Below are 22,063 nucleotides of genomic sequence, written 5' to 3'. Positions count from 1 at the left end.
ATGCGTCGCAACAAGTCTCAGCGTGGAATCCAATGCAATCTCATCACCCATCCAAGTTTCATTAACCAATCTATCCCTGTCAGCAGACAACTACAACTACTTCTACTTACTAATAACCAGATAACCAGATAGTTCCGCCACGAGCAACACGGCTGTACCCGTGACAGATCCCAGATGACTGGAATTTAAATATAATTCAGCCATGTTGTGCCTGTACTTTTGAAGGACTGATCCATTGGCATGCCACTAGTTTTGGGGATGCTATGATGATGATGGTGGTGATGGTGGTGGTGATGGTGGAGGAGGATGATGGATGGTTGACAGGTGATTGATCCGAAATAGTTAGTAGATGATTGTTGGTCCAAGCATGGATGTTGATCATCTTCCCCGAATGCTGTCCGGTGATCAGCATAGTCGCCTCACTGTCCACTCAGGATACTTTTCTGAGTTGATACTACTACTTGCGACTGTACAAACTACATAGCAACGGATTCTAGGAACTACAGCGATCAATGATCCTGGTCCTGCAAGCTGATAAGTAGTAGTTGTTCATTCATGCAGACGGGTAGGTAGCTTTCTTTAACATTCTTTTCCCTTTGTTGCTGCTAAAGCTTAAAATGTGTGGACCGGGCTATACTACTACTACTAATAGGTAGCTGCTACTACCTGGGTCTTGCTTTAGAAATTACTAAGTATGTTCAAATCCGTCACAGCTGAATCTACGGTGTAGGAACTGTGCTCTGGGGCGATGGTTAGCTTCCGAAGTGGAACCAGAGGTATTTATTTCTTGACCCCATCATGATGTTGTTGATGAGCATGCGAAAAAATGAAATTGGTATAGAACGGTTGCTAATTAGTTTAATTGTTGAGATCAGTTGATGACATGCTTCAATGTCTGCATCAAAGGTGGGAACACTCATGGGACTAGTTTCAGAATCCTAGATGATATGGCGGGAATGTGGCTGGGAATTGGGTGGAGGTGGAGGGAGGGAGAGCAAAAGAAGGTGAGGCCGAGCAACAGAGCTCTCTCTCGCTCTCTGAATGACGGGCATGGATGTTGCCCAGTGGGGCCGCCCGACAGAAAACGAGCAAGCGAAAAGCAAAGCAATGACGAGCAAAAGATAAACAACCGGGGAGGATGTCCCCGGTCGGGGGAATGGGACCTTCTGGTTGATAACGGCGGTGACAGATCTATACGATATAGATAGATACGTAGTAGTAGTTTAGACGACAGAGTTTTGAATCTAGTTGAGCAATAGTACTATAGTTCAAGATTGAGTAATATCATCACCTAAAATTTAAAATTAAAATGAACAGAATAAGGTGGTTGGTGAATTTGGGAGCTTCCCCTGCCTGCTTTTTTTCTGCGCGTTATCATTTGCCCGACTCCAAAGTGGTGCTGGCGCGGGTTCTTACTTTACCACTAAACTACAGTAACAGTAACTAACCATTACCACTGCGTGAAACTAACTCTCAACCAGACTGGCTTGCTTCTTTCATCTCTGCTCACTCACTCTCTCTCTCTCTCTCCATCCACCCATCCCAGAATCCACTCTGGTGATGAACCTCTATCCCCCTGGGTCTTCCATTCTCCGCCATCTCCCCCTCCCCTTGTCATATTGCTCTCCCCTCCATTGACTCTTTTCCATTGTATGTTTTCCAAAGAGGAAAGCAACGTGCTTAAGGGTCCCTTGAAGCAAACGGAAGCTACTTACCCAACCTGACCTAACCTAACTGACCTAACCAACCAACCTCATTCCGTCTCATCTCCCCTTCCTCCTACTTACGACAGTCGACTACTACACTACGGCTACAGCAAACCACTCCTCGTACTATCTATCCATCCATCCCTCCTCCTTCCCTCTCCCCTCTCAGGAAACCATCACGCGCCGGGCCTTGTGTTCCCGTAGCTCCCTCTGCCAGAGCCTCTCTTCCCGTCCCCTTCTTGCGTTTCCCTCAATCGCCATTCGGTCCTTCCCTCGAACTCTGCCTGCTCTTCCCCCGACCGCCTCCCGTTCCCACGTCTATTCCGCCTCCGCTGCAAGTCTTTGTTGGATGGAATAAGGGAAGGCGACTAGCTTGCTGGCACATTAAGGAGCCCGACCTGATCCTCTCCTCTCCCAATCCATTCGGCGTATCTTCCGCCTACTCTTTGCTTTCTTGTTCAAACGCTGGCGGGGCCGTCTGTTGGTCCTGCGGGCTCCCCATTCTGAAGGCATGAGCGGAATCACGAACGCCTGTCTGTCCTGCTTCTCGACAGTTGACCGATGGTGCCATATCTCAGCTTGTCTCGGCCCGATCGGAGGCCGCTCAAGGGATGGTATTTATGAAACCACTTTGGCAGACAATGAGCGCGAAGCGGTTTCCGATCTTCTGGGTTACCTTGAAAACGTATGTTCATTGCTGTCGCACCCTTCCGTGCTGTTGCTACTCCACCCGGCGTTCGCTTTTACTTACCAAGTATTCCTTGATAGAGGACCGAGACCGACTTCTTCGCCGGTGAACCCCTTCGGGCCTTGAGCACCCTCGTCTATTCCGACAATGTCGATCTCCAACGAAGTGCCAGTCTGACATTCGCTGAAATCACGGAAAGAGGTACGGCTGATACGCACAGAGACCTTGTTGTTCCGATGGTGGCTAACATCCGGGGTATTTGCAGATGTGCGCGAGGTCGATCGAGACACGTTGGAGCCCATCCTCTTCTTGTTGCAGAGTTCGGACATTGAAGTTCAACGTGCTGCTAGTGCAGCACTAGGTAACCTGGCTGTAAATGGTGGGTTTTGCTTTCATCCATTCCTCGCGCCAGCAAGATCACTGACCGGTCGCAGCGGACAATAAGGTGCTGATCGTCGCTCTGGGAGGACTGGCTCCTCTAATACGGCAGATGATGTCACCAAATGTGGAAGTGCAATGCAATGCGGTCGGTTGCATTACAAACTTGGCTACCCATGAGGATAATAAGGCTAAGATCGCTCGATCCGGTGCCTTGGGCCCGCTGATCCGTCTAGCCAAGTCGAAGGACATGCGTGTACAACGAAATGCCACGGGGGCGTTGCTGAATATGACACACTCGGGTAGGTTGCGAAGGATCCCCAGACGGAGTGGCTCAGCTAACATTGCGATCCGTAGATGATAACCGACAACAACTTGTCAACGCCGGCGCTATCCCCGTTCTTGTTCAATTGCTCTCCTCTCCCGATGTGGATGTACAATACTACTGCACTACCGCCCTCAGTAACATCGCTGTCGACTCGTCGAATCGCAAGCGCCTGGCTCAAACCGAGTCCAGGCTGGTTCAATCACTGGTGCACCTGATGGATTCGTCAACACCCAAGGTCCAATGCCAAGCGGCGTTGGCACTGCGCAACCTTGCCTCGGACGAGAAATACCAGCTCGAAATTGTTCGAGCCAAGGGTCTTCCGCCCCTCTTGCGACTGCTGCAGTCATCCTACCTTCCTCTCATCCTATCCGCCGTCGCGTGTATCCGCAACATCTCCATCCATCCCCTGAACGAATCGCCTATCATCGATGCGGGCTTCCTCAAGCCCCTGGTGGACCTGCTGGGATCGACCGACAATGAAGAGATTCAGTGTCACGCCATCTCGACCCTCCGGAACCTTGCCGCAAGCTCGGATCGAAACAAGGAGCTGGTCCTGCAGGCCGGCGCTGTTCAGAAGTGCAAGGACCTCGTCCTCCGTGTGCCCCTCAGCGTTCAGTCGGAAATGACTGCTGCGATCGCGGTTCTGGCTCTGAGCGACGAGTTAAAACCGCATCTCCTTAATCTGGGGGTGTTTGACGTCCTGATTCCTTTGACGGAATCGGAAAGCATCGAAGTGCAAGGGAACAGCGCTGCGGCGCTGGGAAATCTCTCCTCTAAAGGTATGCCCCCCACCGTGTGCAAACGTGTTAACCTGCCCTCCATATACTAACAGTTGTGAATGCAGTGGGTGACTACTCCATCTTTGTGCGTGATTGGGCAGACCCGAATGGAGGTATTCACGGCTACCTCAACCGCTTCCTCGCCAGTGGCGACCCGACATTCCAGCATATCGCCATCTGGACTCTGCTTCAACTTCTGGAATCAGAGGATCAAAGACTCATCGGATATATCGCCAAGTCTGACGATATCGTTCAGATGGTCAAGTCCATCTCCGACAAGAATATCGAATCGGACGAGGAGGATGCTGAAGACGGGGAAGGCGAGGTCATTGCGCTGGCTCGGCGATGCCTCGAATTCCTTGGGAACGGTCACAAGCTTGTAGAAGCCTAAACAATTCCTCCCTTGACCTTGATCCTCACCTCATCTAACGACCTGTGTATGGCTTTGGACCAACCTCTTTCACTTCCCTATTTATCTTCGACCGACTTCTTTTCTTCTATATCTGTGTTCCCACTGCCGTTCTTATCTATAAGTTGAGTCGCCTTGTGTTCCAATGTGTTGACCCATTGATGTCTAGCTGTCCAAGGTGTTAAGCGGGCATGTGCTTCGGTGTCTCTTTTGATTCGTGTCAGCGAGCATTCGGTGTGCTTGAGATCGTTGTCCGTTTGTTGTCTATAGTCACTTCTCCGAGGGAGAAATGACGCTGTGCCGACTTTTAATTGTGTCTGCGCATAATACTGTATTCACCGTTAGAGGATTTCGAGTCTATACTTGCAATACATTGATACCATGATCATAATAGCTATCGTTGTAGATACTTTGTCTACATGACCTGTCTCAGTAACACAAGATGTATACAAAGGCCTCTTGATTGGCCCGTGCTAGCTGTCCGGAAAGAGTGTTGTTCCGGCCGAGACCAGGTCCCGCCGAAAAAGAAAAGCTTTGCCAGCATCCCGCGTCAACAACTTAAGCTCGACTATCTCCGAGCCTCTTCCTTCTCTTCCTCCTTTATTTCCTCCTAGTATCCAGTCTGTAAGACGCAGCACTGGAATGGCCACTGCACTACCCACTCTGGCCATCCCAGGCCAGCGCCTGGGCTCAATTGCCTCATATGCCGCCGGTCCTGGTACACACGTGCAGAACGCAACCATCTATGCCTCCATCGCAGGCCCTGTGGTCGTTGATCAAGCGCAACCCAGCTCCAAAGCAAAGCTCATCCTGAGTGTCTCCCGCACAGGCCCCAAGAAGGCAGCTGCTCCCCCACCCAGCACCAAGGCGTCCGCCAAACCAGCCACCACTGGAAAGCCCAAACTGAGATACAACACCCTCCCCGCCGTCGACTCGGTCGTGTTGGCGCGCGTTACCCGCGTTCAGAAGCGACAAGCCACCGTGTCTATTCTAGTTGTGCTCGACGAATCTGCTAGCTCTCAGCCTCTCAACCCCGCACAGACTGCATCGGACAATGACAATATTGAAGCTATCCTCTCGTCCGCGGCTAATCCAGAGAACCACAGCAACTCGGATGAACTTCGCTTCCAGGCGCTGATCCGCAAGGAGGATGTGCGCGCTGTTGAGAAAGACCGCGTCGTCATGGATGAGATGTTCCGTGTTGGGGATATTGTTCGTGGAACGGTCATCTCCCTCGGTGACCAGAGCTTCTACTATCTTACCACCGCACGCAATGATCTGGGTGTCGTTATGGCCCGCAGTGAGTCGGGTAATATGATGTTCCCTGTTAGCTGGAAGGAAATGAGAGATCCTGTTACTGGGGTTGCGGAGTTGAGGAAGGTTGCTAGGCCGTTTTGAGAGGTCTATCACTTTTTTGTCTGGGGTGAGAAGAATTGATGATAACCAGCAATTATGTATGATGCGTTGGTCTGGCCGAGCCTTGATGATGACTGGCTGGCTAGGCTATAGCGCTCATCATTAACAACCACAGTCTACTTATCTGCCACGGTATGCGCCTAGAGGGGTAGCCGGATTGGCTGAGTGACTGATCCTGAAGGAGTCAGGCCCTTGCAGCAGCAGTACCTGAGGTCGGTGCGCTCGCGCTCGCGCTCGCATATGATTAGGCCGGCTCCTGCTTGCTTACAGCTTGCTTTTGCTCTGAAGAACAGTCGCGGAAGCGCGCGAGTGCATATGACTACTGCCGCCGAGCAAGCATATTACTTACACTCGACATGACTGTACATAATCTCAACAGGTGATGTACTCACACATCATCGGCTAGTCGTATGACATGACATGACTGCCAACCCGCATCGCGGACATTTCTAACATATTCTTGATCCTTGTGAGGGATGCAAATGAAAACCACATCCACACTTTCTGCTTTCCAGTTTGCTTGCTACTACCATTAGGACGTCTTTGTTTTTTTTGTTTTTTTCCTCCTTAGTATACATGGCTTTGGCTTTCCCAATGCTAAGCTGTGTTTGTCATGTGAGGTAGATGAATGGTTACCGCGCAAGGTCTTATACTCACTTTGCGACCCTTGTTTAGAGCTTCCTTATTCTGATTTTCCATGTGGATTGGGAAGTATTACATACAAGGGCACACATATACGTTTATTGTAGTTAATTTAATATAATTCAATTCAACTTTTTCTTTCTCTCACTAACAACATCTATATACCCCCCCCCTCAAACAAAAATTCGATGAAAGAAAAAGAACTACTACTACTTACTACTTCTTCAACGTCTTCTGCTTCTCCGCATCAATCAACTTCCTCCCCTGCACAACCAACCCCTTCCTCCGTCGCACATTATCCATATACCTCTTCGCCACATTCTCCCTATCCGCCAACTCACCCAAATCCTCCAATTCCTCCTCCGTGGCCGGAACCCAGAATGGATCTTCATCGAGCGCCTCGAAGCCCGCAAAGATCAACTGAGGCTGCGCTGCCCCGGATGTCCGCTTACGGATTTCTTCCGCGAAGCCGAATGATTCTGCCACGGGCAGTAGGGATAGGATGGTGAAGAAGGGTGTGCCTTCTTTCATTACTTCGGAGAGGATACGGCCCCGGCGACGGGTTATGACGCCGTAGACGCGGCCGAGGACTTCCGCTGTTTTGGGGGATTCGTTGTTAGTTGTTATGTGGGGGTACGGGTGAAGGGGGAGGTTACGCACTCGAGGCTTGAATCTCGCAACTGTACATGGCTAGCATGATTCGAGGACTCCAGTCGAGGAATCCCTGGGTGATGCTGTCGCGGACGAGACGGATGGCTTCGCCGGTTAGACGGCCTAGGTCGAGGTCTTCGTCGGCGGTGGCGGTGTTGATGGACACGGATTCGAGGAAGACGGCGATGCCTTGCATGGGTTCTTGGCAGAGAGGACCTTGGCCGGTTGCGAGTTGGAAGGCGTGCGCGATCTTGTCGCTGAGATCGCGGACCATGAGGGCTTCGCGGGTGCTGGTGTCGGTGTTGATTTGGGGTTGTTGTTGGTGGGGTTCGAGGAGGCTAGACATAGGTTTGTGTGTGTTAGATGGGTGAGGGATCTGGTGATATTTGGGGGGGGGGAAGGAGGAGGGGGGCATACAATTTCTCGCAGGTGTTGACCTCTGTTGCGTCGACCAGGATGTTGGGTCCAACGCGTCGTGGGCCAAAGGCTGTGATCCGCTCGACTACGTCCTTCCAGCGTCCCTTGTCGTCGGTTGCTTCGTCTTCGAACAGCTTGGCCAGTTCTTGCTTAAAATCCTTCAGGGAGAGGGAGGTTGCTTCGCGGGCCTCGCCGGTGGCGTCGCTGGCTTCCATTTGCTGGGAGCTTTCGGCCGTGGTGGTTCCGTTGGTGGATTGTTCTCCCTCGCTGGATTGGGTCTCTGCTGCTGTGCGCTTCTCGGTTTGCAGACGCTTGATGGTTCCCACGTGCTTGGAGATGAAGTCTGTGACGGCTTCAGGGAGTGGCACCACGCGGAGGCGCATGGTCAGTTGCTTGGATGAGGAGGTGGTTTGGACGCCGCCTCGTCCGAGCTCGGGGTTCTTGGGAGCTGCCATTTCGGGGGCGCTGATGATGGTTTCCCGGTAGGGTACGATGGTCTGACCGGTTGAGATTTCACACTTGGCGAAGCGTTCGCGGAGATCCTTGATACAACGCTCGAGATGCAGTTCACCGGCGGTTAGGATGACGTGCTCGCCGCTGGGGAGAACCTCGTATTGCGCACAAGGGTCGCTTTGCTCGAGGAGACGTAGACCAGTCACCATCTTGCTGAAGTCTGCTGGGTTCACGGGCTCTAGGGCGACTCGCACGATGGGTGGCGTGTTGAGAGAGACACCAGCCAAGTTGATGCTGCCTTCGAGCTGCGAGGACAGAGTGCCCGTCTTGAGAACGTGGCCTGCGAGACCGCCAATGCCAAAGACGACACCCGCCGGTACGGACTGGAGAGGTTCAAAACTGCGGCCCATGAGAAGGTAGAGATCGGTGACGGTAACCTTCTGGGGTACTGGGCTGGCATGCGGGTTCTCTGGCGAGAACTTGGGTGCCAGGACGTACACCGAGTCTCCCACTGAGAGGGTTCCAGAGTAAAGACGGGCAAATCCAATGAGATGTTCAGGGTCATCCTTCTCTTCGCTTTCGGCTGGTTGATCATCTGATATGGTCGTCCGTTCGAAGGCAGATGTTATGCGAGCATACTCGTCTGTCTGGTCGCCGTTGGCTTCTGCCTGCATTTTGGCAATCTCCTCTCGCTTCTTGCGAGCAATCTCCCGGGCTTCGTCGGCAGACATGGTGCCACCAGCTCGCTTCTTGCTCGATCCCAGCTCGCTCTCCGGGATGGACATCATTTTACTGACGTAGGCAATGACAGGCTCATCTTTTTGGGTCTTGAAGTTGACCATAGCATCCTTCACTTTGGGATCCACGAACTGGGAGCCAGGAGATTCTTCAATCATCGCTGGCAACCGAGCTGCTTGAGCAGTTGGCGGACTAGGAAGATATTCAATGACAGACACCAACACGGCAGTAGACAAAGGCAGCCACATCGAGAACAGCGTGGTCATGATATTGCGAGGATCGCGTGAGCGCAGGATGTATTGGGGAATGTTGATGTTCAGGGACTTGGTGATCTTTTCTAACAAAGCCGGGTCACTGTTCAGATTAGCCGATGTACATCACGTATATACCGGTTTACATACCCCTTTCCTGTGCCTGTGCCTGTTGTAGCCTCGTATGCCGCCCAGATACTGTCCAAGACAAGCTGAACGAACATAGGCTTCAATGCACGACCCTTCAAGTGCTTCGAACCCAGGACTCGCTTCGTTTTGGGATCGAGATAGTAATCTCCCCAGAGCACCTTTTCGAGGACAGTGCGCTTGATTCCGAGCTTTCTTTCGTAAATTGCGGCAAATTGACGGATTGTAAAAGCCCAGCCATCGACAGCACTACAGAAGATGACGTTGTTCTTCTCTGGCGCAAAGTAAAGGTCTTCATCGTCTTTTTCCTCATACTCGGCCGTAGGCTCGTCATCCTGCTCCTGCTTCTTGGAGCGAGCAGCAGATTCATTAGCGCGCTCCTCCATGCGCTCTCGCCATTGAAGATCCTCCTCCATCCGTTCACCCTGGTAGAAACTACCAATGACAGCATTGACCTGCTCCAGCAGCTTGCTCATATGGGAGTAAGCCTCGCTGGGACTCATCTTCAGCTCCGTGATCAGTCGATCGATCTTATTAATGACAAGGATGGGCTTCAATTGCTCCACCCAGGTTTGACGCAGCACCGTGACGGTCTGACTGCAGACGCCCTCTACGGCATCCACAAGCACCACGGCACCGTCACAAAGACGGGATGCGGTGGACACTTCACTGCTGAAATCGATATGGCCGGGCGAGTCGATCAGGTTGATCAGGTACTCTTTCGCCACGGGCGCAGCGTCTGGAGCAGGACGGCGCATCATAGAAAAGAAGAGCGAAATGGCAGAAGACTCCATGGTGATGCCTCGGAGCTGCTCATCTGGACGGGAATCCAGATAGCGGATCTTGCCCGCCAGCTTTGGTGAGATGATGCCATTTGTGGCAATCAAACTATCTGTCAAGGACGTTTTACCGTGATCCTAAATAGGTGTGAGTAGAGAGGAATTCATAGACAGATGTAGTCTGATGGTCTTAGACAAGCAGAAAGTACATACGACGTGGGCGAGAATGCAGATCTGGGATGGCTGTTAGTGATGGCGGACGGAGCAAAGATGATGATGGAAGTGGGATGGAGGGGTAACTTGCATTGCGGATGTCATCGGGCCTCCGTTGCAGACGGACGAGATCATCCACGTTAACAACAGGCATTTTGGGATATTGCTGGTGCTGCCAAACAGCTCCCAGAGTCCAAGGTAAAATCCAGGCCGGAAAGTTGCTCTTTCGTTGGGTTTCCGTGCCGCAAACTGCGGAATCTGGTAGAAAAACTCGTCGCGGGAAATGTCGAGCTTGAAGAACTTGCCTTATCCCTCGGGTTTAAAGAGTGGAATTCACGCCAGACCTAGACAGTAGGAGATGTGGTTAATATACTATATGTGAAGATTCTTTTACATGGCCTTCAAAGGTTCAAGCCCTTGATTATTAATTGCTGCGATTTTACTATGACTACAGCGGACCCGAGTGCTATACTCTCTCTGTTCAATCATCGTCATCATTCTATGGTATCATCCTAACTAAGTATGTATCTACCAAAAATTGGAGGAAAAAAAGAAAGCTGAACAAGCGATACAAAATCTCTTCTTCAACCATGATAGGGTATCATTATCGTAGTATATAGTGACTCAAATCTTGTCATTATGAGTCATCTTCATCGAAGGACAGCTTGATCTTCTTCTTTTGCTTTGGTTTCCGAGTGCCTGGTTCTTTCTTTTGTACCTTCTCGGTCTCTTCACTGGGAGTGTCTTCTCCTACTACTTTGGCCTGTTTCCTTTTCCGTGGCCCTCCTATTTCGGCCACGTTCTGTTTGGAGACAGGTGCCTCGGCCTGGGTATTTGCTTTACCTTCTTCGCCCGTCGCAGGCTCTTGTGTATCTTTATTGGAGTTCTCCGTATCCTTGTTATCCTCGCCACGAACTAAGGCTTCATATTCCTCCTTGGAGATGATTTCGTTGCTCTCTTCATCAACGTAGGTAGGGCCGTCGTCGTCATTGTCGTCCCTCGGTTTCCGTGGCCGTGCAATGGGTCTTTCGAGGCGACCAGAGGTATCTCCGTATTGGTTTTTGAGTCTCTGTAAGAAGGCAGGCTGCTTCGCCTCTGAAAGATGGTTAGGCCGATGCCAACAGGGAGTGGAGACAGACAACGTACCATATGCGAGGTCCTTTGATTTAAATGACATGGCTTGGTCAGCCACGGAGTCACTGTCAGCCTATCTCTATTCTATAATAGTCAAGAAAATAGTAGGACTGATGTTACGGCAGCTTAATAGCGAGCGAATGTGGGCTGTATGACGTGACGCTCCTTGTGTAGGACACCATGCACAATACTTTGGATAAAGATATTCCGGGTCAACTGTAGCGTAATAACACAATATAGATGCCTCGCTCGCAAGCTACAGACACAAATACCAATTAGATATGAGCATGGAATAGAGATAAAAGGCGACTTGGTATACTCCGACCAAAGAAGTTGGCTGGCCCGCCAAGGAATCAGTGGGCTGCGGTGCGCTAATCCGCATCGGGCGAGGTCGAAAAGTCCAGAGGAGCCGCAAGCTTCGCGTCGAACCAACCTCGTCCTCCATCAACCAACATACATCAAATACCATGCTCTGCGCAAGTAAGTTTGGCAATGAATTGCTCTTGCAGGTCCAATTACTGATGTTTGATGTGCAACAGTTTCGGGAGAGGCACCGCAAGTGCCCGTCGTCTCGCCCAAGAGCGGTATGTCTCAACCTCGAAAGCATCGATGCGACGTAATGCAGCTAATGCTCGACTAGGCAGCGTCTTTGAAAAGCGACTGATCGAAGCCTACATCGCGGAGAATGGAAAGGATCCCGTGAATGGAGAAGAGCTCTCCACAGACGACCTCATTGATGTCAAATCCCAGCGCGTCGTCCGCCCCAGACCTCCCACCCTCACATCCATTCCTTCCTTGCTCAGTGTCTTCCAAGAAGAATGGGATGCCCTGGCTCTCGAAACCTACACATTGCGACAGACCCTGGCACAGACTCGCCAGGAATTGAGCTCCGCGCTCTACCAGCACGATGCCGCCGTTCGCGTGATTGCTCGGTTGACAAAGGAGAGAGACGAGGCCCGTGATGCCCTATCCAAGGTCACCGTCGGTGCCAGGAGTGCCGCTGCCTCCGGTGGTGAGGCTATGCAGGTTGATTCAACCGGTCTGCCCGAGGCCGTTCTGGCTCGTGTTGAGAGCACACAGGCATCGTAAGTTGCTATGTATAGGATTCTACTGCCTTTGGTATATCTAACAACCTACAGGTTGTCCAAGACACGTCGTAAGCGCCCGGTTCCGGAAGGCTGGGCTACGGCTGAAGCCATCTCCACATACAAGCCTACGGAGAGCTCCAACCCTCTTTACCCCGGCAGCAAGGCATTCGCCGTTAACTCGTCGGGAGAGCTGGCACTCATCGGCGGCGCGGACGGTGCCGTTGGCATCTATTCCATTCCCCAGAAGCAGGTTGTCCAGAACCTGCAGGCAAACGGACCAGTTACCGATGCCGTTTGGGCAGGCGAGAAGGCTATTGTGGCATCGTCTACGGGCTCTGTGAAGGTCTTTGAGAACGGCAACGAGGTCGCCAACTTCAACTCTCATGCTGGAGCCGCAACCGCGCTTGCCGTGCATGCTACCGGTGACATTGTTGCCTCGGTTGGCGCTGACAAGAGCTACGTTCTGTATGACCTCACGACGAACTCGGTAATCACTCAGATTTTCAGTGACGCTTGTGAGTAGCCCGATGATAAATTGTATGTCCGGACATGACTGACATTTCACTCTTCTTCAGCTCTTCTCTCGGTCAAGATCCACCCTGACGGCCACCTGGTTGCTGCTGGTGGCGTGGACGGGCAAATCAAGATCTTCGATATCAAGACTGGCGCGTCCGCTGCCACTTTCGCCATGTCTAGCCCTGTGAAATCCCTTTTCTTCTCCGAGAATGGTGTTTTCCTGGCCGCGGTTACCCAGAACTCGACCACTGTATCCATCTGGGATCTCCGTAGCGCACAGGAGAGCAAGGTTTTGGAGACGGGCAGTCAGGTTGACTCGATTAACTGGGATTACACTGGACAGTTCCTTCTGACCGCCGGACCTAGTGGCTTGACGGTGCATCAATACACCAAGGCCTCCAAGTCGTGGTCCGAGCCCTTGCGGAGCGCGGTGCCCGCGGTTGCGGCGGCTTGGGGCTCTGCCGCCCAGACTATCGTGGCGTTGAACAGCGAGGGAGGCGTGACGGAGCTGACGGCACAGTAATTATGATACCTACTTATGGATACGGAGTGAAAATTCCATTTGTTGTTCTGTATTTCTAGCTGTCGGTGCTACTTTTCTTTTTTCTCCTTTTGTGTTGTTGTTTCTTTTTCGTCACCGGCGTCTTTATTTTTTTTCTCTCAGACCAAACCCAAAGAATAAAGGAAGGAGAAGCCACCTGGCAACAATAACGAACCCGGATTATAATGGGATTATCATGAGCATAGAAACAACCAGAATCTGAGTTGTCAGCAGACCTACTACCTACTGCTGTGACAATTGGTGATTGATGGTGACAAGTCATTCACGCAGTGATCGGGGGTTGCTGGGCGAGTCGGCGGGAACCCTCATACTACTAAATTATAAGACTAAAATATATTTGTCTCCCCTCCGCAACTGAACCACTCCGCCTGGCTCTGAATTTCCACGGATTACTACCCTGGAACTGCAAGTGCCAGAACTCTTACTAGTACTCAGTAGTACTCCCAGAGGGTCCGTCCATTCACTGAAGAGTGGCATGCTGGACAAACTCTCACGGTGTTCAGTGAGGCAAAAAGCAAGTGAACCGGAGACATGCCACTCCTGACCGCAGGGCACTCGGACCCAGACCACTTCGTTAACACGACTAAGCATGGCGTTCCACCAACCGCAAGTGAGGCCTAACACCGGCTGTTAATAACTCACTACTACCTCACCTTCTTCTTGCCATCAAACCGCCCTCCCCTCGCCCTTTTTCCCTCTCCCACCTTCTCTTCCCCTCCAACACCGTCGTCTTCCCCTGCGGATTGGTTTCCGGGATGAGTGACGATTCCGGTGTCTTGTTTGTGGGCTCTCGCCCCCGAAAGGTTCGTATCAAATCTCCCCGTCGTCCCTCGAATCTCCTCATGGAGGCGGGGTATCCCCGTGCTAGATCAAGGGATTGGAGGTTCAACTGACGCCCGACTCCACCTTCCAGAGAACTCACCGCGAGATATCCGAAGTTTCTTCAGGACGTCCATCCGGAGAACCATCTTCATCATCCCTTTCCGCAACACCGGGGCCTTCGTTGCCACCGCTTCGGCGCTACCCCGGGGACGGCCTCGACCTCCGCCGACCGGCCACAACCCAGCCGTCTGAAGATGTGATAGACCTGACCGATGAGCCCGATACCCCCTATCAAAATTCGTCACTGCAAGAGTCCCGTACAACGAACGAAGCTTCTCGGCCGCGTCCTCCCCGATTTCCCAGGGACATCCTCACGGAAGTGGTTGATCTAGAGGAAGAGGTGGACGATAATGACCAGCAACAACCCCCCAGCAGCCCCGAAGTCGAATTCATCGGAGCCACCGTGAGGCGGCCACAGTTGCCGCCGCCGCCGCAACCACCACCTCCGCCTCCGCCGCGCAGCAATGAAGGTTTCTATATGCCCAGCTTGTGGCAGCAGATGCTACAGTTTCGATCCCCGAGACCACCTGGACGGGTTGGAGACCATGGCAGACCGGACCTATCGTTTCGAGGATTTCGGAGACATCCTCCAATAAGTGATGTGGAGTCATTCTGGATCGGAGATGGTCCGGCGGGCGCCATAGATCTAACGATCAACTTGGATGTGGATGGCCCGTTAGGATTAGACTATCAACTAACGGGCCTGACACGGCAAAGGACGCCCGCAAACGCCTACAAACCTCCAAGTCCGCCACCGGAGGGGTTCACCCGAAATGTTGCAGAGGACGATGTGGTTGTATGCCCGAATTGTGATATGGAACTGGGTACTGGTGACGAAACCAAACAGCAGATATGGGTGGTCAAGCAATGTGGACATGTACGTGATTCCCGGGTTAACGACGTTCGTTATCATCTTCTAACCTTGACCATAGGTATATTGTGGCGACTGTGCCTCGAACCGATCGTTGTCGAAGGCGAAAAAGAACGCTTCAAAAGCCAAGCCTTTCTCTAAATGCCAGGTATTCGGTTGCGGGAAGCCCGTTAGCTCGCCCAAGTCAATGTTCCAAATATATCTATAATGATGCTGCATACCATCTCTGGCGTTTGCATAGTAATAGCATGTGATGATGGTGGCGCATGGGCGGGGCTTCCTTTCTGAACTTTAACCTTGGCATTTACGAGCAACATTTTGATACCCTCATTGCATTTGTTTCGGTTGGGCGGGATTATGTTTGTGTTTACCTCTATGGCATAGAGAGCGTTTTGGGTATAGGTGGTGGTCCGGTCGGGGCCATCCATGTGGATAATGACACTCTACTTTCCTGATAATTACTTTGCTGCATACAGGGAGCGGGAGCCCATTTCATGGGATATCAAATAAAGACATTCTGTACATATGATACATATCGTTCAAACAAAGACAGAGTCGGGTTCGCAAAAGGCAGGTACACAAAACAGATGAAGTAAACCCATAATACATCGAATAGGAAATGATATTTGACCCAGAAAAAGAACACCACCGTATGATCGCACAATCCTCCATCTTTACACCGACTTGTAGCCACCGTGGTACGGGGACCAGATGCCTCTGACACTCTCGTTGATACTCGTGACGGGCTTCTTGGTGCGCTTCAACTTCTCTCCGCTGGCCTGCTTCAACAGATCGGCCTTCTTGCCTATTTGCTCAGGCTCGAGATTCCGCACGCAAACCGCCTTCTCCCGTCCGTTGATGTAGTGTCCCTTGATTACGGGGTGCTTGTGTGGCCGCGGCGATACCCGGATTTCAATCTGAGGGTTTGCTTTCGCGAAGGCAGGAAGGTGGTGCTTGAGGTAGGCACTATCACAAAACAATTCTTAGTACTTTCGGATCAAAGATAAGAACCCAACAGAGAAAAGAACATACACCATGCCCCGGGAGCTACCAGCCCAGTCACAGTAGTGGAAATCCAACCGCTTGCATTGTAGGATAAAGGCACCGACACCGTTCTGGATGATGAAGTTAGTCTAGGAGACACAGACGGATAAAATCCCAAAGAAACACATACTCTAGCGGCCGTAACCGTCCGGATCCCTTGAAGAGGCATTGCGGCTATCTGGGATTTGTATGTTCACAGCGAAGGCGTCAACAGCTTTCCAACAATCTCGAGGGACACCTTCGGGGACTTTTCAGGGCCGCCTCCAATACAGAGCCGTCATTGGGTGCAGCGGCAAGCTCGGCTACCGCGACTAGCGGTTCCAGAAGCAGACAAGCACCTGACGGGAGGAACGCGAAACTCCCCCCAACGCTGCTAATAGGACCAAGTGACAAAAGACCGCCATATCTCCTCTTCCCCATCTCGTCCTTTCATCCTCGATGCCTCTGAAGGCTTTGAATTAATTTTTTCACGTTTATTCAGAGCACTGGCTGAGGGCACAATATGACGGACAAGCTCCCCCCTCCGCTTCTGGCGCTCTTCCAACCTCGCCCGCCTCTGCGTTATGTCACCCCCATCAACCGTGCCCCAGAAGACTGCAAGAAGAGTAGCATTGGTGGCATTGCGCAGTTTCTGCCCGAGGTGAAGAAGTACGAGGAAGAGATTCCATATACACCTACGGAAAGCTGGATTCAGCGCAAATTGCGCCAGAAGGTGGAGAAGAAAGAGAACATTAACAAGCAATTGACGGAAGGCCTCGAGAGTTGTATGATCATCGCATCTGTTCTGGGCTTTTTCTGTGCTAATACTGATGATTTGTTGCAGATGAACCATCCAACGACCAACAAGCACGAGGCGATCCGTTCAAGACGCTGTTTGTCGCTCGACTGAGCTACGATGTTAAGGAATCGGACCTGGAACGGGAGTTTGGCCGTTTCGGTCCTATTGAACGGGTACAGTCACAAGCCGACTGGGCTTGATGGGTTACACACATGACTAACGTTGCTCCCAGATTCGCATCGTGAAAGACATCGTAACGCCAAAGGGCTCGAAGAAACCACACAGAGGATATGCTTTTATTGTCTATGAGCGCGAAAAGGATATGAAAGGTATTGCTACAGATCTAGTCGCCTGTCACTCTGGATTCAGACTGGTATCGAATCCCCGTACTTTCTTGATGCTAACCTAGTTTTCTTTTTGTCACGATTTCAGCTGCCTACAAGGAAACGGATGGTATCCGTATCAAGGACCGCCGTGTCTTGGTAGACGTCGAGCGCGGTCGTACAGTCAAGGGATGGAAGCCTCGTCGCTTTGGTGGTGGTCTCGGAGGCCGTGGTTACACCAAGGCCCTGCCCTCTCGACCTATCGGCCCTGGCTCTTTCAACGCCCCCTCTGGTCCCGGTGGCTATGGTGGTGGATTCCGTGGTGGGTTCGGCGGCAGAGGTGGTTTCAAGGGAGGATTCCGCGGTGACCGTGGATTTGGTGGGCCTCGTGGAGGTGTCGGATACCAAGGTGGTCGCAACGGATTCGGTGGAGGTGGACAGGCTCCCCCCAACGCCCCTTCAGGTCCGGGAGGCGGACGCAGCGGTGGATTCGGTGGTGGTCCCCCTGGTGGTGGCAGATTCGAGCGTGAACCCCGCGGCGCTACTGGCAGCAACAGAGAACCCATTAGGCCCCGGGACGGGTTTGGCGACCGCGATCGTCGAGACCGGGATCGGGACCGCGACGGTGACCGTCACCGGGACCGTGACAGGGATAGCTATCGCTACCGTGACCGGGACCGTGAACGCGACCGCGATCGTGGTGACAGGTACGGAGGCCGGGGCGACGACTACGGGCGGAAGCGATACCATGAAGATGATTCGTATGATGATCCCCGTGCCAAAAGAAGATACTGAACGTCTGTCCGCGAAGGATATCCCCATTCCAGTGTTCAGTGACGGTTTGCTGGTGGGTATCATTGATTTGATCCTTTTCTTGTTGTACCTCGTTGCAGCAATGGGTAAGGCAAGGTCAAACAAGGCTCAAGCTCCGTGCTATATCGGACTTCAACCATCGTATAACTCACAACAGTTGAAGTGCTCCGTATGCATCATCTTTCCTTCGTAATCCTGGTTACGTCACGAGATATCCATCTTCCATTTGGAGCAGGCAGGCGCAAATTTTCCCCCTCGAAGGTCGATTTCCCGCCGTTGCAGCCGACACAGATACGCGCTGTTTAACGGACACCTCTTTCCCCTGCCTGTCACGCTCATGCTCTTTTTCTCTCTTGTCTTTGTTACTACTCGTGTCCTCTTTTCTTTTTCTTTTTTACTCATGTCGTTTTATTTCCCTTGGGCCCGTGTGCGGCCGCTACTTCTCTTCAGGGGGTAAGTATGTACTTTAGATAGTCAACACTTTGTCTTCACAGGCGGAGCTTTTTATGGTTTGGGATCTGGGTTTCGTTTTCAGGTAAGAAGATCAGGTAGGGTTGTTTTTTTGTCAAAAAGAAAAACTTATCAGTCAGTTCATGACCGATTGATTGCCAACATGCAATGCAGTAGGTAAATGAAGGTAAATGATATACTACTACTATCCAGGGTGTGTGTGACATATATGCCCTAGTTATCTCATCATGTAAATATTTCATCCGCGGCATTAGTTGCCATCGTTAAGAGGTGATACTGAGTAAGTAGTACTATAGTAGTAGTAATGGTAATCCTAGGAATTTGAGAGAGATGTTATTCTATTGTAACTGAACTGTTCGGATTGGTTTATTCATATCGGTATGTCCGTCATACGCTCATCAACTGAAGCAGAATAGTAGTATATACCGAATCAGACACGAAACACACACACACGAGTCGAAAATTCGACAATCAATCATTTGAAAGAAAACGCCTAAACCCAACTCCAAAGATGCCCAGGGGATCTCATCATCAAAGGGGCGTGGGGGGTGGTGGTGGTGGGAGTTGTTCATCGTGTCAGGCTGGCTGGACCTTTTGTCAAGTCAACATATAGATGGATAGATTTTCTTTTCGTTCAGAAAAGAAAATCTACCACAACCCAAGACCAAGGCAACACCACCAGCACCACCACCAGGAGGACCCCGACTCTAAAAAAGAAATACCGAATCGAAACTTTTTCTCAAAGCATCATCAACCGACCTAAACAAAACTTACTCAACCTCCATACCAGCCTCATCCTTCTCCAGAATCTCCACCTCACCAGACTCCCTCGTCCAATGAGCCTTCAAGGCAACATGGAACTCAGCCATAACAACTCCAAACATCTTCAACAGCGTCGTCTGCCTCGAATCGAGCACCTCTCCCTCCCTGCAGATGGGGAATCCCTCCTGTCCCTCCGTCAACTCCAACATAACCTTGCCCTTGACCAACCGAGTCGGGACACCAAGTTTCCGCAACTCCGGCTCAATAGTGTGGCTGAGCGGCTCGTCCTCGGAGGCGGGGATCTCTCCAGCCCGCGAATACACCTGACCGTTGGGGATCGAAAAGGCCCGGGTACTGACGGTTCCGGAGCGGGCGAAGTCAAGCGGCCGGAAGTTGTCGAAGTAGTCGGTCACGGATTGGGGGTCGCGGGAGGTGAAAAGAAGGCCGACGGCGCCGGTGAGGTAGGGGCTGAGTTTGTGGAGGTTGGGCGCGGCTTCGTTCTCGGGGTTGTGGCCCAGAGCGACGGCCATGACTTTGGTTTTGCCGAAGAAGAGACTGTGTTCAGGTGGTTAGTTTAGTTTCACTTGGCATGGTGGTTGTTGTTGTTGTTGGAGGGGAGAGGGGCAGGCGGGGGGTATTTGCAGGGGAAGAACTAACCGGCTATCGGCGAACTCGGTACGGACATCCTTCAGATAGGTGTTGCGCATGTTGTCGACGCCGAAGACGAACAGGTGGTCGTATTTCTCAATGCATTCCCGGATGTTGGCGTACAGGCGACGGGTCTGTTCCTTGTGGGACTTCTTGACGGTCTTGGACTCGTGCACGACGCGGGCACGCTTGGAACGAGGCATGGTGATTGATTGAGATGTGGAAAAGTACTAGACACTAGGAATATGGGGAGAATGAAGGAAAGCACCGAAGAAAACAAGTAGGTTGAAATGGTGATAATTGCAAAGAGCCGGCGCGGGAAATTGTGGATTCGAGATCCAATGATTTTTTTTCTTTGCGGCTGTCGATAACGCCCGGATTATTGTTGTCGCGCGGCTTATCCGTGCCCCCATCTGCCCTAGTCTGCTTCGGGAAATGAGCTGATTGCGGGCTTCATCTTCAATCCGCTTCATCTACTCACTCTCACTCCCATCGGGATACTCTACTGCATGCCCAGGCCGTCAATGGTGGGCTGTATCATGCTGGATGGGTCTCACTACTGAGGCTGCTTGATTCATCCCATTGCTTCCGCACCATCCCCGACAATGCTCGATTTCATGGATTACATCCAACTCGCCTTCGCCGAGGCGACGAATTGGAACCGCGACAACTCGTACTCGTCGCTGACGGCCACTGCGCAGTGTATGCATACCAGCCCATCTCCCTCTCAACCTCCATCCAAACACCACTAACAACAAGTCCCCAGCCCTCCTCGACTTCTCCACCCCCGAGCGCCTCCGCGTCCATCTCTCCTCCCTCTCCACTCCGCACTTCGCAACAAGTTACACCCTCGGCACCGTCGGCCTCATCGACGGCTCCGTCTCCTACCTCTTTAGCACCGTCCCTCTAGACAGCTTCCCCAGCCGAAGTGCCTTAATCCCCCTCCGCAAGCTCTCCCCAGGCTACCGCCAAGTACAAGCGCCCATTGCCCCCATCGCCGAAACCATCCTCATCAACGACGACAACAACAACAACCTCAACGATGCCTCCCCCTCCGCATACAACTCCATCGGCAAAAAAGCCACCCTCTTCCACGCAACCCTCCACCTCCCACCCCCGACAACCCTCAATGCCCTCTTCCTGCGTCGTCTCTCCCCAACCATGCAGTTGTCCCTAGCAGTCTGCTCAACGCGAGGCCCGCCGCTCTCCAAATCCGCCCCGCAGGCCTCCCTCCTCGCACAACTCTCCCATAACACGGGGAAATACAACAATGAGTACCTCTTCAGTACGGATAATGCCCTCTTCGGCTGGCGGGGGCTATGGAACTTCGGGCCCGATCCTAGGGACCCTGTCCCTTCGGGGTCTTCGCCGCGGCTGTCGTTGCTGTCTGCGGGCGCGGAGGCTTACTATTCGCCTGTTTCGTCGCTGATTGGCATGTCCACGGGACTGAGGTTTAGCACGTTGCCTGCGGCTACGGATGTCCCTTCTTCTTCGTCAGCCCCTTCAACTAGCACCAGTAGTGCTAATGCCAACACTCCGATTTCGACATTCCCCTATACTCTAACTCTCACTCTGACCCCGTTAACGGGTTCACTATCAACGACTTACTCGCTCCGCGCATCTCCAAACCTGGCATTTAGCTCCCGCTTCGGATTCAATGTTTACAGTTGGGAAAGCGAGATGGTAGCCGGGTGCGAACTCTGGCGGAAGAGTAAACCCCGCTATCGTGATGATGGTGATGGGGTGGAGTGGGCGAGACGGAAGATTCGCGAGAGCTTGTTTCCTCATCCGCATCCATCTACAGCTACACCTCCTGACGATCTTAAGGATCTAGTGGGCCGTGGATTGGGAAAGGGGAAACCAGAGGAAGAAGAGAACGAATCCGTGTTGAAGATCCGGGTGGATCAGTCATGGAATGTGCGGTTGTTGTGGGAGGGTCGGGTCAAGGAGTTGTTGGTTAGTGCTGGGGTGGGGTTGGGACCGAGTTCGTTTTCCTCGTCGTATGCTTCTGATGGGGGTGCTGGGGAGTCTGGGGGTTTGAGGAAGTCGTATTGGAGGGGGGTGGGGGTTTCGGTGTCGTATTCGTCGTGACCCTTGTGTATATTATTGATCTATATGACGGGTTATATTGGGCGTGGGGGGATGGATGTAGATACTATGATATGTGCTATGATTA

The 22,063-nt window shown here is 52.1% G+C and overlaps 11 protein-coding genes across 11 annotated transcripts; 7 read left to right on the top strand and 4 right to left on the bottom strand.

Moving 5' to 3' along the window:
- Window positions 1-878: 878 nt before the first annotated feature.
- On the top strand, window positions 879-1,208 carry AKAW2_41147A (uncharacterized protein; the record flags this gene model as incomplete). Its single annotated transcript, XM_041689554.1, has 1 exon — window positions 879-1,208. The coding sequence occupies one exon, from the start codon at window positions 879-881 to the stop codon at window positions 1,206-1,208; it is 330 nt and encodes a 109-aa protein (XP_041543227.1).
- A 1,009-nt stretch (window positions 1,209-2,217) lies between these two features.
- vac8 (protein anchor VAC8) lies at window positions 2,218-4,270 on the top strand (the record flags this gene model as incomplete). The annotated part of the gene is made up of 6 exons (XM_041689553.1): window positions 2,218-2,391; window positions 2,475-2,595; window positions 2,660-2,773; window positions 2,829-3,074; window positions 3,130-3,879; window positions 3,945-4,270. 6 exons carry the CDS (start codon window positions 2,218-2,220, stop codon window positions 4,268-4,270), a joined length of 1,731 nt encoding a protein of 576 aa, XP_041543226.1.
- A 660-nt stretch (window positions 4,271-4,930) lies between these two features.
- On the top strand, window positions 4,931-5,686 carry CSL4 (exosome non-catalytic core subunit CSL4; the record flags this gene model as incomplete). The annotated part of the gene is made up of 1 exon (XM_041689552.1): window positions 4,931-5,686. One exon carries the CDS (start codon window positions 4,931-4,933, stop codon window positions 5,684-5,686), a length of 756 nt encoding a protein of 251 aa, XP_041543225.1.
- An 876-nt stretch (window positions 5,687-6,562) lies between these two features.
- Window positions 6,563-10,149, bottom strand: RIA1 (GTPase RIA1; the record flags this gene model as incomplete). The annotated part of the gene is made up of 6 exons (XM_041689551.1): window positions 6,563-6,942; window positions 7,007-7,335; window positions 7,415-8,959; window positions 9,007-9,920; window positions 9,996-10,016; window positions 10,087-10,149. The coding sequence occupies 6 exons, from the start codon at window positions 10,147-10,149 to the stop codon at window positions 6,563-6,565; spliced, it is 3,252 nt and encodes a 1,083-aa protein (XP_041543224.1).
- Window positions 10,150-10,632: 483 nt separating this feature from the next.
- On the bottom strand, window positions 10,633-11,172 carry AKAW2_41143S (DUF4604 domain-containing protein; the record flags this gene model as incomplete). Its single annotated transcript, XM_041689550.1, has 2 exons — window positions 10,633-11,090; window positions 11,142-11,172. 2 exons carry the CDS (start codon window positions 11,170-11,172, stop codon window positions 10,633-10,635), a joined length of 489 nt encoding a protein of 162 aa, XP_041543223.1.
- Window positions 11,173-11,596: 424 nt separating this feature from the next.
- On the top strand, window positions 11,597-13,256 carry AKAW2_41142A (WD repeat PRP19 family protein; the record flags this gene model as incomplete). Its single annotated transcript, XM_041689549.1, has 5 exons — window positions 11,597-11,609; window positions 11,669-11,713; window positions 11,770-12,214; window positions 12,269-12,732; window positions 12,793-13,256. 5 exons carry the CDS (start codon window positions 11,597-11,599, stop codon window positions 13,254-13,256), a joined length of 1,431 nt encoding a protein of 476 aa, XP_041543222.1.
- Window positions 13,257-14,050: 794 nt separating this feature from the next.
- Window positions 14,051-15,256, top strand: AKAW2_41141A (putative RING finger domain protein; the record flags this gene model as incomplete). The annotated part of the gene is made up of 3 exons (XM_041689548.1): window positions 14,051-14,098; window positions 14,209-15,054; window positions 15,110-15,256. 3 exons carry the CDS (start codon window positions 14,051-14,053, stop codon window positions 15,254-15,256), a joined length of 1,041 nt encoding a protein of 346 aa, XP_041543221.1.
- Window positions 15,257-15,722: 466 nt separating this feature from the next.
- On the bottom strand, window positions 15,723-16,261 carry MRPL51 (mitochondrial 54S ribosomal protein mL43; the record flags this gene model as incomplete). Its single annotated transcript, XM_041689547.1, has 3 exons — window positions 15,723-16,014; window positions 16,081-16,163; window positions 16,223-16,261. 3 exons carry the CDS (start codon window positions 16,259-16,261, stop codon window positions 15,723-15,725), a joined length of 414 nt encoding a protein of 137 aa, XP_041543220.1.
- A 333-nt stretch (window positions 16,262-16,594) lies between these two features.
- AKAW2_41139A (U1 small nuclear ribonucleoprotein 70 kDa) lies at window positions 16,595-17,988 on the top strand (the record flags this gene model as incomplete). The annotated part of the gene is made up of 4 exons (XM_041689544.1): window positions 16,595-16,856; window positions 16,916-17,043; window positions 17,103-17,199; window positions 17,303-17,988. The coding sequence occupies 4 exons, from the start codon at window positions 16,595-16,597 to the stop codon at window positions 17,986-17,988; spliced, it is 1,173 nt and encodes a 390-aa protein (XP_041543219.1).
- Window positions 17,989-19,247: 1,259 nt separating this feature from the next.
- MRT4 (ribosome assembly factor MRT4) lies at window positions 19,248-20,090 on the bottom strand (the record flags this gene model as incomplete). The annotated part of the gene is made up of 2 exons (XM_041689543.1): window positions 19,248-19,794; window positions 19,897-20,090. The coding sequence occupies 2 exons, from the start codon at window positions 20,088-20,090 to the stop codon at window positions 19,248-19,250; spliced, it is 741 nt and encodes a 246-aa protein (XP_041543218.1).
- Window positions 20,091-20,492: 402 nt separating this feature from the next.
- MDM10 (mitochondrial distribution and morphology protein 10) lies at window positions 20,493-21,978 on the top strand (the record flags this gene model as incomplete). The annotated part of the gene is made up of 2 exons (XM_041689542.1): window positions 20,493-20,589; window positions 20,654-21,978. 2 exons carry the CDS (start codon window positions 20,493-20,495, stop codon window positions 21,976-21,978), a joined length of 1,422 nt encoding a protein of 473 aa, XP_041543217.1.
- Window positions 21,979-22,063: the final 85 nt, after the last annotated feature.

The sequence above is a fragment of the Aspergillus luchuensis genome, chromosome 4 (assembly GCF_016861625.1).
Source record: "Aspergillus luchuensis IFO 4308 DNA, chromosome 4, nearly complete sequence".
Lineage (NCBI taxonomy): Eukaryota > Fungi > Ascomycota > Eurotiomycetes > Eurotiales > Aspergillaceae > Aspergillus > Aspergillus luchuensis.
The sequence above is the reverse complement of the archived record's forward strand: the minus strand, read 5'-3'. Positions and strand labels throughout refer to the sequence as shown.